Source organism: Taudactylus pleione, unplaced genomic scaffold (genome assembly GCF_031769625.1).
Source record: "Taudactylus pleione unplaced genomic scaffold, aTauple2 ptg000212l, whole genome shotgun sequence".
NCBI classification, from domain to species: domain Eukaryota; kingdom Metazoa; phylum Chordata; class Amphibia; order Anura; family Myobatrachidae; genus Taudactylus; species Taudactylus pleione.
In genome coordinates, this window is record NW_028284614.1 from 8,279,001 (window position 1) to 8,293,866 (window position 14,866).

The window sequence follows — 14,866 nt, forward strand, 5'->3', positions numbered from 1 at the left end:
CCTTAAAATAAAGATTTTCCTTTCCATCTCTCACCCTCAGGGAGGTGCGAGTGGAAATTTGCGAATTTAGTCTGACTGATCAGTGAGAGTTGCTAATTGGATTGCACAATGAATTCACCATGCGAATTCGAAGTGAAAATCGCAACTCACATCTCGCAATTCACACCCAATAGGATTGCCCCCAAAGTTTAAGTAGCTGGAGTGTAGGAATATAGTATGTTATTAGTGAAGAAATACAAATCAGACCCCCCGCCCCCCACCTTGCGCACAGCCTCCTGCTCAGAACGGCTGTTGATCTGCTGTGTTGAACACTATTCAGGTTTATATGTTGTTTTATAGCAATGACATTATGGTATCAGGACTAGAGACAGACCGTAACAAGACGACACCAGATCTTAGACTGGCAATATGTCGACGGACAAAAGGTTGATAAGTACAAATACCATAACCATACAGGGGGATATACCACAACTCATGTCCAGGTACGCAGCTCCCATTTATGATGGTTTCATGTGAATCTTGGTTATATAACTGCGGCAATCTGCGGTATAGGCATCACATGTCTCTAGGCCAGCCCATGCACGCCATAAAAGCACATGCTGGGACTTTCAGCCCCCCACCCTAATCGCAACACACCTGTCAGCCACAAACACTAAGAAAATAAAAATACATTTAAAATAATTCCTTTTACAATTCGCAGCATTAACACCTAACCCTCTTCCCTTTATTGGAATGCCCTCACCACTCTCAGGATGGCTGCCAGTATAAGATAGGGTGTAGAAGGATTAGTCGGGCGTTTAACATCTGGGCTTTGCAAATAGATTTTCATTCCCATCCCAGTCAATTGAACAAGTTTCATTTTAAGACATCAGTGCCGTTCCTGGAAGTGACAAGTCCATTTTCACATAGTTATATTATCCAAAAGATAAATTTTAAAGTTAAAAAAAAAAAAAAATAGGAAGGAAGAAAACGAAACCATGTCGGAAAACAACTTAAATCTAGGAATAAGGTTGAATTGCAGACAATGGGGAAAAAAAAAAAAAAAGTTTAGCCAAGATGGTTTCTGCCGGCCTCGTCCATTTTGCTGTAAACTCGTCTTGCGCGACGGCCAGCTAAGGCTTTGTGATAGGACGTTCTTATCCGCAGCGCGTATTCTAGACAATCTGTACACCACTTCCCGTAAAGCTTTTATTAAACACTTCAATCCTTTCTTGACAAAACTTATGAAAACAATCTTTCTGTACTTAGGTGTTCGGGTGAATAAAGAGTACTCAATGAATGGCAAACCTCCAGTTCAGTCATAAGCAGCAACTTGGCAAAAATAAAAAACAACCCCCCGAAGGATGTTGGTCTCTAAGCCCCCTTCTTCTCCAGGAGAATTTTGTGCAGCTCGTCTGCATCATCCGAGGATTTCACTCGGATCAGCAAGGTGACTGGAACGGTCGGGTTCTTCTCATCAATGGGAGGGTTAGGAACACATACAATCATTACGTTGTTTTTCCCTGTTCTTGAACACGGCATGGAGGGCTGAACCAAAATGTTCAACAAGACATTGCCTGCAACAAACAAATATTACAGTAAGCACAAACGTTACTTGCAGTGACAGGATAACAGAAGTGTTCTGACGCCTTCTCACAGAGGGGGTACCCATATTGCCATCTGAATATTAATGATAATGCAGACTAGCCACTCTCTTTCTAATGCGGACAACAGGGACACACTATCAATACAGGTTCAGCCGATAAAAAGCGACAAGTGGAATAACCAAAGCCCGACATTGGGTTCATTGAACAATTACAAAATAGCAGGGGGGTTTGACACTCTAGGTTTGGGGCACAACCACAACTTGTAGGAGACCAGTTCTGTTAGCCAGAGAAAGGGTCCTACTTACTGCAGCCGAAACACTGCGATCAGGGACCCGGACACTAACCTGTGCCGGCTGTGGCAGGTCCCTCCGAAGGCTCCTATGGAGCAGGCAGAATAGGGCAGCAGAGTCTGCCCGGGGGTGTTTGGGAAAAAAATAAGTTATAGGCTGACTATACTAGCAGAGGTCAAGCAAACGCAGAGGGACAAAACATTTGGTTATCTTAACGCTTGCATAAGTGACATAGTATGCAATATACCGCAGCAAGCACTGTAATATCCAGGAGGAGGAAAGTTGCTACTTACCAAGATTTGTATCCGCACGAACCAAAAGCTGAGTCTTCTGATCGCCTACAGGTTTCAGATGGAGAGTGCCTACGCCTTTCTCTTTAAATTCATTGTCTTTCTTGTAGAAGAGCTTACACCTTTAGGAGGAAAAACAACCAGTTACCTCGGTGAAACGTAAGCCAACAGGCTTTTATTTAAGAAGTTAAGCTAATCGGGTACACGGACGCTGTGTTTAGGACAAGCTTTAGGCAGCAACAATAGACACATTGAACGTCTCACTCACTTAAGGCTGCATACACACACATCTATTTGTCCAATCTGTCTGAAGAGATGGAAAATCTGGTAATGTATGTGAGCAAATAGAAATTTGCTCCCAAACACTGAACGACTGAATAAATTCTCTCACCAGACAGATTGGACATATCTAGAAGTGCGTACACAGCCTTAGATTCAGGGACCTGGAGAACACATCACGAAGAGAAGACTCTGCACACTAGCCAAAACACAATGGCCCCCCTACATTCTGTTATCTCCTAATTAATGAGCTTAGAACCTAAAGTGAAACCATTTCACTAGATATTTCTACGGTTAAGGGGTTTTTATTCAACAAGCATTAGATTACGGTTGCTCACCAAGTAAACACTATTAGTGTTCTAATGTTATTAGTAGAGGTAACTATCTACACCTACATAGAATAATATTTACCAATGGCATTTAGGAAGTGTTGCCCATGGTTTTCCCCAAGTATCTTATCTACCTTTCATTTAGTGCTATGGAAACAAGATATTAAACTAACTTTTTAGAATAGAAAGCATCCTCTTCCTTTACGGCTTGAACGGTCACTTTGGGTGGCTCTTCCTCCTCATCCTCTCCACCTCCTGTTACAGTTGGGAAAGTAAAAACAACGAGTCATGTACAGAACTTTAAGACAATTCAGAAAGTATGTTACAGAACAAAACATGTATAATGGGTGCTTCAAATCCAGAAGGCTAAGAAACAAAGGTGTGACCTTGAGCCAACTGTATAGAATGTTTTACAGGAGGTTTGACAAACACTTCCCATTAGGCTGTGAGATATGTGGGGACCCTGCTCCTTCCACTATATACCTAGACTATAGTCTGTGGCTTCCTGCTGCCTCCCATTCCTCTGCTCACATGTCACTGCCCCTGTCACATGCAGCCCTGTCCTCACTAACACATCACTCATCTCCTGATATACTCTGTGCTGTTGGGGACACTGCTTCCCCCACTATATAACTCAGTCCGTGGCTTCCTGCTGCCTCCATTCCCCTCCTCAAATATCACCGACAGCTCTCATTTAGTATAGGGATGTCCACGTGACAGGGTGAACAAAAGAGCAGCTTAGTCAGGAACATCTATAGACTGGTAAAACTTTAATTGGGCTAGTGATACAAATGTGATCTACCCACATCAGTTAGGTTAAATAGCCATAGGGACCACAGGCATTTTCCCAGACCTAAAATGCAAATTCTCAGACAAGCCAAAGGGCATCGCAAAAGCATAAGTAAATTGAGGAGATGTCACATTTGAACATCTTCCAGCAATGTGTGTGCTCCCACTTCAAGATGTAGTCAGGTGGGGGTAGCGGACAGTAACCATGCTTGTTCTTCACCCAACGGTTCTATAGTCATTACAGAAATCAGGCTGGGAGAAGTTACAAATTGGAGACCTAAAGATAAAAGATGCTCGTCATTAGCTAGCAGCCACTTTAGGCTGAAAAGCTGCAGCTACCCAATGCCTGTAGAGGGTACAATTTATGGTATCTAAGTGTTCCCAGTGGAGGGACTGCACCTAACTACCTCAGGTGAGTACCCATGTCAGAGGAAGTCCAAATGAAGATATGTACTTTAATGCTGTATTGAAAGACTGCTGCAAGTACATCAATCAAGATTACCTGAATCCTCGTTCTTGCTGCTGGAGTCTGCTTGGACAGATCGTGAAAGTGTCCCAGTAGTGCCCTTATTGGAATCTTTACCAAAGAGACTGGCAGCCCCTGTTGTGAAGGAAAACCCTGCTGCTGTCCCAGAGCCTGACTTTGGGCCAAACGAAAAGAGGGGGGCTGGCTGAGATTTCTTCTCTGCGGTAGGCTGACCCGACTGTTCCGATCTATTCGCTTTGCTTGCAAAAGAGAAAGTCGGCTTGGTCTCAGATTTTGGGGTGCCAAACGTGAGAATGGTCGGGGTCGTCTTGGAGCCATCGCTCTCGGATCCGCTGTCGGTGCTCGCTCCATACTTCTGCTCGATGCTGACCAAATGCTTTTCATAGTCTTTGAAGATGGGTGAAAGGTCACACAGGGGATTGGCGTTCACATGTTTCACAATCCAGTCACGCACAGAGAAGTTGAGGGATGTTAGTTGTTTGTTGTAGTCACTGTTTTGACCCAAACTAGATGTAGATGAAGGTCTTTCTCCATTGGTGTTTGCAGTTCGGTCAGAGACTGAGGCTGGACCGTTTTTAAAGAGAGTACCTGGCAAATAAAGTATAATTTAGTTATAACGGAAGATAGAGAAAAAGCCTTGGCCACTGGTTCCTCATACAAAACACTTTACAACACTATGAACAAGACTAAGGTAGCAGTAGAGATGGATTTAGTAAATTTTTACAATCTGATTCTAGTGCTTACATGTGTGATTATCATTCTACTTTGCTAGCTATCTATACTAAAGCACACAAATTTCTTCCTGAAAGCCATGCCGGAGACCAGAGAAACCCAACTTTGTAAGCAAGGGTCCACCTACCAACGTGTGTTACTTACACTTACTGTCCAAAAAAAAAAAAACCTTCTAAAACCATTGTGGCCACTGCAGAACAAGAAATCTGACCTTCATCATCCAGGGACTACCGATGTACCCTTAATGGTTACACTCTCTCATTAGCACTGTCCATGGATCTCGCTCTTCAAGAGTTCAAAGTTTTAAAGATCACATGGATGGCTTGGAGCTCCAAGGTGCCGATTGGGAGGACCTGGGGTAGGGGGCTCCCCAACTGACATCTGCCTTTACTCTTATTCTGAACCAACTACTTCAAAGCTACATCTGATACTTACTAACCGAGCACATTATAAAGCAAGGCTTCAGCAAACTCACCAAACGAAGGTTTGATTTCCATCTCCAGCTTTGAGCTGAACAGGGAAGTGCTGCCGTTTCCGTTGGTCACACCATGTGCCGGTTTCACTTCAGATTCATTTCCGAAACCAGCAACGGCTCCGCCAACTCCCAACAAACCTTTAAATCCTTTAAAGGCTCCACCAGTTTCAGACTGAAATACAAAAAGTTGTATTCAAGAGACATACATAGACCAGTATTTTCATGGTTGCATAACTTGCAATATTCCAGCTACTGTAAACATGCATTGTTTCAAGGAGAAGTTTAGTCTTACAAGCAATTTAAATGGAATGTGAGCATTCCGACAGACGCTAACCCCAAAAACTACGCTTAGTGTTACCTCACTTCCAAAGTTTCTCCTTTTTGCTTTCTTAATTTCTCTGCTCTTCAAAACATCCTGACTTGCCACACAGAACGTTCCTGCCTAGGAGATGAACACAAGGATGTAACAGGCAGAACCCATCTTCCCATAAACATACAGCCTTCCTGACTGACATACACATGTGAATTGAGGGGAAACCACCCCCCCCCCCCCCCCCCCCCCCCCCCAAAAAAAACTGATTAGAGTAATCCGTAACTAGATACAACTTAAGATGCATAATGAGATTTAGGAAAGAAAATACTGCCTATAAATAACTTAATTGTGAACTATTTGCATAGATGTTACAAGCTTTTAGGACACACAAGTACCCTACTAAAAAGGTTATTGTCTTTTCAACTTGGTGTTAATTTCAAGTCTTTAATGTGCATTCTTAAACTTTCAGTATTAAACACTCTATGCACATTTAAAGTGAGAACTAGTATGAAACAAAGGTGTTCCTGGCTAGTGGCAGACAAGAACCTAACTTCAAACTCCCATGTTGCGGCATTGATTTTATAATATAAAGGGTCTAAGTAGGTGTGTTTTTGTCAGAGTTAAACAGAACCTATATTGCAAATATAACCTCTATCCTATAACTAATCATTGTGTATATAGACTTTCTGCTATCAAGGGCATTAATAAGGTACTGTATTCTTGGCCTATAGACGTATGCAGGTTTCCATTGACGCCTGCCTTTGCACCTGGCCAACCAAAGTACAATATGTAGCCCTTCTCTTCATCTAACAAATCCCCGTTTCCCTATGAAGTGTAATCATTCGGCAGCTGCAGGTCCGAAGGGCGATGTCGCGCATAGTTAGCGACATAGCGGGTACACTGCCTGATGTGGATGATGTCAGCCGATCCAACGACATATCGTCTAGTGTACACACGGCTTAAGTGAAACAGAATGTACTGACACTATTTACATAACTGTCTGCTCTACGTATTAAACCCCACACTTACATCTTCAGCCTCTTCCTCTATATCCCAGTTTCGGTCTGTCAGCTCCTTGTCGGCAACTCTTTTAGCCATATTGCCTGCACTGAATCAGAAAGGACAAATGTAAGTTTACCATAGGCTCAGGAATGGTTATAGTACCACATTCAGCTCATCTCATTTATATATATATAAAACAAAACCGGAAACTGTATGCCAGAAAACAATACATCTGAACGTTTTCCGGGGTGTAGAGCAGCTGTTACTATGTTTTTATTACTAAGGAACCGCAAGGGCCACAGCCCAGTATATTGCTGGTTTAAAAAAACTACAAGCTAACAAAATGAACAGAAACTACAAAAATCAGAACATATTACACACAGGGTGCGACTCAAATCAGTGCAAGTTTAAATAGCGCTGTGAATGAGTTCCCAGAGCTATTCAATTGACCACACTTAATCATGACTAGAGGATTCAGGAGGGTGCGAGCAGAAATCGGACTAAACTAGAGCGGCAATGCTGTTTTCAGGCTTAGCGCATACGTTACCAGCACCACAGTTGGCACTTAAGTCAGGACGCCTTAAGCATGGTGTGTAGTCGTGCTAACCTGTATTCTCTGACTTAAGGGCAGTGTGCAATGGGGACAATTGTATAACTCCGGGAACTAAATCTCAGCGCTATTTAAACCGCACTGAATTTAATTGCCCCGAGTGAGCATAAAGTAATGAGGTGTATATTACACAGGGGGAATGTGGGCAAAACAGGAAGCGTACCAGCGCGAGCAGGCTGTGCCCAGGAGCATGGGCTTAAGAAAAAAAAGCTAGTCCCTGAGGGCCGGATGGTGACATATGGCTTCTGTCCAAAGAGATAAACAGGATAATGAAGGCTGGCATAAGGCAAGGGTGCCCTGATAGTGAGATCATACAATCTACAGGGGAGAAGACAGACACAGACAGTAACACAGAAGGAGTGTAATGGAGCATACACACGGTCAGATTTGTCAGATGAACGATTGAACAATTTTATCAAAGTTTTGAACGATTTTACCAAAGTTTTGAACGATTTGAACGATTTTTGACTGCATTAAAATGAATGGAATCGTCCAAGTCTGACTGCAAACACATCAGATGTCAGATATCGTTATCTGACAAACGGGAACGCGCATCGTTCATCGTCCATCATTCAGGCATGTCAGATTTTAATTCAGATATGAACGATTTTTAAATCGTTATCGTTCAGATCTGAAGGAAAAATCTGACCGTGTGTATGCACCATTAGACAGATAAGCTTTAATGCTTGTTTGAGGTCTTGAAGCCATAGTCTATAATTGGATGGCTATAGATATATATATATATCTATAATTGGATACAGCAATGTGTACTAGAGGTAGGGAGCAGCACGGGAGAAGTATTGGGGGTGAGTAAAAAGGTGTAGCGTGGGGTGGTAATTGTTGGCTGATCAGGAAGGGCAAGAGGGAGTGTTGGTAGAAGTAGAGGGGAAAATAAATTGGGCATAAGTGCTGAGGATGGACTGACGTTGGGAGACACTGGTAAGAGGCCAGAGGAGGAGGATACAGTAGCTGAGGCAAGCGATAGAGACTGGGGGACATTTTAGGATTGCGTAAAATAGTTCACTTAAGTGATTTAGATCAATTGATTAAATAATTTGATATGTTGGTCCAGTGGTCCAACCAGTGGAACTCCCACAAGTGCCCCGAGGCACCACAGCACCCAGTTAAGAAACCACTGCCTTAAGGGCAGCAAATTTATTTTTTTACAGTAGCTTTAGATTATTAAAACACCTACAACGCAGTATCATTTGCAATCTGTAATAATAGCTACTATACGTAACCACAATACATTTCTATTAAATTCCATACCGATATGGCAAGATTTATAACAATCCGCATTTTTAAATCAAATGCGAAAACTCGTTATCTAAACTCGGAAGGTGAATTTAGTATGTCCTTGCCAGGAGACGGGCTCTGATAAGAGCCTATCTCAGTGAAGAGCTGGAATAGTGATGTGATGGCTTACACTAGCACTTTTTATCCCCTGCGTCCAATGCGCATGTGCAGCCATCGCATGCATCATCAAGGGCAAGATGAGAGGGACCCCTAACAGCCGTTCCTCAGATAGAAACATAAGGGGGGCTGCTTTGAGGTCAGAAACCGAGGGATCACAGCAATCCAAGATACTTCTGGGGATATTCCACAAATTCTTTAATATGCCTCATGCTGACGTATGAGGCTATAATGTGCCGTATACTGACTTACGAGGGTATAATACGCCGTAGACATAGGACACACCTGCAGCATGGTCGGATGTAAGTGTATAATACGCCATATACAGACATAATGGGGGTTATTCAATTGAAAGTAATGTTGAATAACGGGGGAAGGAGTGCCCAGAGCTAATCATTGGGCCTCACTGTAAATCCAGATTAGAGGATTTCTGCCCCCGAGGTGGTACGATGCTAGCTGCAGGCTTACTGCGTGCGCCAACAGCATCACCCCCGCCACTTAGGCCTGACTTTCCGGGCACAATGAAGACAATTAAATAGCTTCTGGCACGCAATCCCGATGCTGTTCAACATCACATTAGGTGGTTAGGGGCTCCCGAAGGGGGGGGGGGGGGGGGGGGGAGGAGGGTTAGGCAACCCCCAAGAAAACTTCGATTTAGGCTGTGGGTGGGGGGGGGGGGGAAGTTTGGGAACCACTAAGGGAGGGTTGGGGGGGGTTTGTTTTGGTTAGTTTAGCAAATATGGAAAATACTTACCTGACAGGATCTTCACTGCCGGCGTTCAATTGTCAGGCCTCGCACCATATTTCATACCGAGAGCATAACGCACAATACAATGGGGGCATAATGCACCATATAATGAGGGCATAATACGCCATATGAGGGTATAATACGCAGGCCTAGGACACTACACCCCCAGCATGCTTGATCTAATGAGGGTGTGATACACCATATCCAGACATCTAATGAGGGTGTGATACACCATATCCAGACATCTAATGAGGGTGTGATACACCATATCCAGACATCTAATGAGGGTGTGATACACCATATCCAGACATCTAATGAGGGTGTGATACACCATATCCAGACATCTAATGAGGGTGTGATACACCATATCCAGACATCTAATGAGGGTGTGATACACCATATCCAGACATCTAATGAGGGTGTGATACACCATATCCAGACATCTAATGAGGGTGTGATACACCATATCCAGACATCTAATGAGGGTGTGATACACCATATATAGACATCTAATGAAGGTATAATACACCATATATAGACATAACATATAGGGTATAATATACAGTGTACAGGTATAAGACACTACACCCCCAGCATACTGGATATAATGAGGCTATAATACATGGCATAGGAGATCAGAGCTGCCAGTAAAGAGGCTCCTGTACCCCCAGTGTGGAGGCCCTCCCGTCAGACGGTGACCGGACACCGCTCTCCCCGCCATGCCGCGGCCCTGACTCCCGCCACTTCCACCGAGCTATTACCTCGCTCTCCGCACAGACTCGGTCACACGCTGTCACCCTGCGCCCCCGGCTCTGGATCTCCGCCGTCCTGTCACTCACTCCGCATCTCCAGCTCCTGCTCACCCGGTAACGAGAGAGACGGCGGGAAGCGGCTTCAGGCGGCCATTTTGTAACAGTGTGCCGGCCCAACGGCCAGGTATCGGCCAGTGCGCATGCTCCGGCAGGTAGCGGCCAGTGCGCATGCTCCGGCAGTAACGGCTGGAGACGGAAGGGGGCGTGTACTGTCTAACTGTCCATTCAGGGCTCTGGTTGATCCAGCGCGCGTGCGTCCTATGACGACTCTTCCATTGATGAGTCTGGGAGAGAAGGGCGCATGCGCAGTGCAATATAATGTAACATGATTGCAGGCTAGCTGGACAGGAATGTAGTGGGGTTATGCTGTCTATGCAGCATGTGGATCACCAGCTGTTGTGGAGCTACAAAGCCCACCAGTTTTCAGCTTGGCTGTGCTCTGACTCCTTCAGCCACAGGTTGTGGTGATCTGAAGTCATTATAATCTATGCATGCGTCTAGATCGCATGGCGCATGCGTCACGGTACATCACTTACCCTATTCAGTTGCTCGCAGAGACTATTTGCTCTCAGTGTGATTGACAGTCAGAGAGCATTTGTAGATGGTAAAGGGGAGTGGCAGCGAAGAAAGCAGACGTGTTGCAGCCATTTTCGGGGGGGGGGGGGGGGTCACAGCCTGCGTCTGCAACGGGCTCATCTATAATGGGTGCAGGGTGTGTGGGGAACACGGGCCAGGGGGTCCCCGCACTGCACACCCGACACCCATAATGATACTCGGGCGGATTGGGATGGAAAACCAGCCCGGGAAATTTTTGGAAGCAGCCCTGATGGGGCGGGCTCTGTTAAAACGGCGGAGTCTGTTGAGGGAATAGGATACGCCCTCGTTATAGAGCCTGATTCTAAATTGGATGCAGTTGCAGCTACTACTAACCCCTTGCATGGTGCACAGCCGTGCATCCAAATGTGCAAGGGCTGAGACACCCACTTTTGTCTTTAGACATTACCATCACATGCGTCATCTGCTAGGTGCAGATTATCCATCAAGTATGGCCTCCAACGTGCGTGATTCAGCGTCTCTGCACGCACCTACTTTCAGCAACACTCCTGTGTCACTCCAATAATACACCTATCATCGTAGTGATATTATAGATATATATATATATATACACACACATAGTATATAGCAAGTGAATGGGCGGCACTTTAGGTGTGTGTGTGTATATATGTATATATATATATTCAGGCAGGCAGACATACTTACTGTCATAGTCACAGGCTGTCGGTGTGCAGGTTGCTGCTGTGCCGTCTGTGTATTCTGTATGCCATCTGCTTGTTGTTGGAGACAGTGCCAGTGTGCCTTGCATGGTCATAGGCAAATGCAGGGGGGGTTTCCATCTGCCTGGAAACCACCCTCCCCAGCCCACACCATGACCATAATAGAAATAGTAATATAATGGAATTTTACTAGCGCTGCTAGTTCTTCTCAGTGTCATAAATGAAATAAATAGCACCACCCGTAGATCTTTTAACATGTATCAGCCAGTAATAAATACACCTGTGCACCAACTAGGAGATCTGGAAAACATTCACTGTTAGGGATGTGCTGCTATAGAGCCCAATATGTACATATATGTCCAGGGCAGTGCTAGGTCCTTCTGCTGCTCCCCCAGGCTCCTGAACTTGCTCCAATGCTCTGGAATGGTGCCCACATCTAAAATAAATACATCCAGCACAGGCAGGATGGCCCTACTGCCACATATAATGGCTTACTGTGATTGCTGGTCCTGTATATGCTGGAATTATGACACACAATACACTTTATATGACACATATTAAAGCTGGATAAGTGGTAATCCCACCCTCTTCATGGACAGGCCATACTCACTCTAAAATCAAGCATTTGGAAACCCCCCTCTAGAAATCTTGCGTTTGCCACTGATGGTACAGAGATGATCCTGAAGGCACTGAGGCAGAACACAGACATCATGGAGGTGGAGCCGTCAGTAGTGACTGACAGGCTCCGCAAAGGCTTATGGATGAGCTGCAGCAGCTGGGCGTGCGCAGCAGCTCCCCCATTGGCAATTTTTGTTTAGGTCTGTAGGCTTAACGCTGAGCTCCGATCGCGGCAGCTGGGTCAGAAGTGGGGTGACTGAAGGAAGGGTGGCTGCCAGTGTGTGCAGTAGAAGCGGTAACGCTGCCCGAAGGGCCGAATTAAGGTCTGTGGGCAATAAACTTGTGGGGGCCCCTATATATATATATATATATATATGTATATATATACTCACACAAAGTATATATACATGTGTATATATACTGTAGCTATTTTTTTTCTTTTTTAAATCTCAGGCAATTACACCTTGACAGTGTGATATATATATATATATATATATATATATATATACACAGTATATATATATACATACACACACAGTATATATATACACACAGATATATATATACACACAGTATATATATATATACATACAGTATATATATTTATATGTATATATATATATAAGTATATATATATATATAAGCCCCCACACCTTGCCCAGACGCTTACTATAAAAATCCGGAGGACAGCGTTTAGGTGTGTCAGCTCTGGTCCTTGGTCTCCTCCTTGGCGGCTCAGCTGTTAGTACCTGTTACCGTGGCCGCTGAGGAGCTGTCACAGTACCAGTCTCGCGAGATTTGTCCCCTCTCGCGAGATTGGGACTGTGACAAGGCGCGGTAATAGGTAATAGCAGCTGAGCCGCCGAGGAGGAGACCAAGGACAGGAGGTGACACAGCTAAACGCTGTCCTCCGGATTTTTATAGTAAGCGTCGGGGAAAGGGTGGGGGCCTCGGGGTTGCCGTCCCGCCTATAGTCCAGCCCTGGCTGCCCGGTCGGAGCTGAGCTCCGATCACGGCAGCTTGGCCAGCACTGGGTGGTAAGGGAAGGTTAGCTGTCGGCCCTTAAAAAATATAAAAAGAGACCGGCCCAGCGGGAACCAGCCCGGCGTCCCAGCGGCCCAATCCGCCCCTGATAATACTTACCTCTCCAGAATCCCACGTCAGCGCGGGAGTCCAGTGCTGTAAAACGACTGGAAAATGGCTGCGGTGGCCACTTTCCCGTCGCTTGTGCATGCGCAGTACAGGGAAAATAGCCGCCGTGGCCATTTTCCCGGTTACCTGTGCATACACTATAGACTCTGGGCACCATCTAGAGCCCAGAGTTTATAACTCCAGTGCTGGCCACGCACAGCTCAGTGCGCTGCCGCGTGGAGAGGAGGGGGCCCGTGTCGGAGACTGCACATGGGCCCCCTCCTCTCTAGAAACGCCCCTGGTCTGCGATCCCATACACAGTGAAAGTGAGTCCTGCGTCTCAGTATACGCAGCCGTTCTGTGTCACCATAGAACTGCTCAGTATTCCGATTAACGAAGGATCTGCGACCGATGCTTCTTTGCACGCAGATGCTTAGATTTGCAAAGCCGCAGGTGGCCATCTTGATACCATCCTTGGCATCTGCGACACTTGCATCATTTCGCACAGCAGCTTGGTACGGGATGGCAGCTGCGCTGGCATTGCCTTACATATCTGTATCAGCCCAGGGGCATAGTCCATTGCGGGCGAGGAATTTATATAAAGAAAAACCTCTGTTTTTCCCGCAGCTGCGTGGTTTTTCCTATTCATTGGCAGGAGAGAAGTTCAGGCCTGATGATATTCACCTTTGTTTTGCAATTTTCGGGAGGGGGTTTTGGTTTGTATTTAAACGAGCAAAGGTTTGCTTTTTTAAATTTTTTCACTTTTAATAAAATAAAATAATAATACCCATATCAGCCATTTGCAGCACTTTTCAAAATATCAAAATATTTTTATTTGGCACAGTAATAAACATTGCTACTGTTATCCTATTTATATATATACAGTCAGGTGCATAAATATTGGGACATTGACAGAATTTTTATATTTTGGCCTCTATTCACCACCACAATGGCTTTGAAATGAAACAAACAAGATGTGCTTTAACTGCAGACTTTCAGATTTAATTTGAGGGTAATTACATCCAAATCAGGTGAACGGTGTAGGAATTACAACGTTTTTTATATGTGCCTCCCACTTTTTAAGGGGCCAAAAGTAATGGGACAAACTAAACAATCCTAAATCTAACTTTCACTTTTTAATACTTTGTTGCAAATCCTTTGCATGCAATTACAGTCTGAAGTCTGGAATGCATAGACATCACCAGAAAATGGTTTTCATCCGTGGTGATGCTCTGCCAGGCCTCTACTGCAAATGTCTTCAGTTCCTGCTTGTTCTTGGGGCATTTTCCCTTCAGTTTTGTCTTCATTAAGTGAAATGCATGCTCAATCGGATTCAGGTCAGGGGATTGACTTGGCCATTGCATAACATTCCACTTTTTAGCCTTAAAAAACTCTTTGGTTGCGTTTGCAGTATGCTTCGGGTCATTGTCCATCTGCACTGTGAAGCGCCGTCCAATGAGTTCTGAAGCATTTGACTGAATATGAGCATATAATATTGCCTGGAACACTTCAGAATTCACTCTGCTGCTTTTGTCAGCAGTCACATCATCAATAAATACAAGGGAACCAGTTGCATTGGCAGCCATACATGCCCACGCCATGACACTACCACCAACATGCTTCACTGATGAGGTGGTATGGTTTGGATCATGAGCAGTTCCTTTCTTTCTCCATACTCTTCTCTTCCC

General features: G+C 44.8%; 1 protein-coding gene across 1 annotated transcript; it reads right to left on the minus strand.

Annotated features, from left to right (window-relative positions):
- Nucleotides 1–1,174: 1,174 nt before the first annotated feature.
- On the minus strand, nucleotides 1,175–10,302 carry NUP50 (nucleoporin 50). Its single transcript, XM_088478297.1, has 8 exons — nucleotides 10,105–10,302; nucleotides 6,600–6,678; nucleotides 5,616–5,699; nucleotides 5,258–5,429; nucleotides 4,066–4,638; nucleotides 2,948–3,029; nucleotides 2,170–2,288; nucleotides 1,175–1,556 (listed from the first exon to the last, which is right to left on the minus strand). The coding sequence occupies exons 2-8, from the start codon at nucleotides 6,666–6,668 to the stop codon at nucleotides 1,354–1,356; spliced, it is 1,302 nt and encodes a 433-aa protein (XP_088334423.1). The 5' UTR covers nucleotides 6,669–6,678; nucleotides 10,105–10,302; the 3' UTR covers nucleotides 1,175–1,353.
- Nucleotides 10,303–14,866: the final 4,564 nt, after the last annotated feature.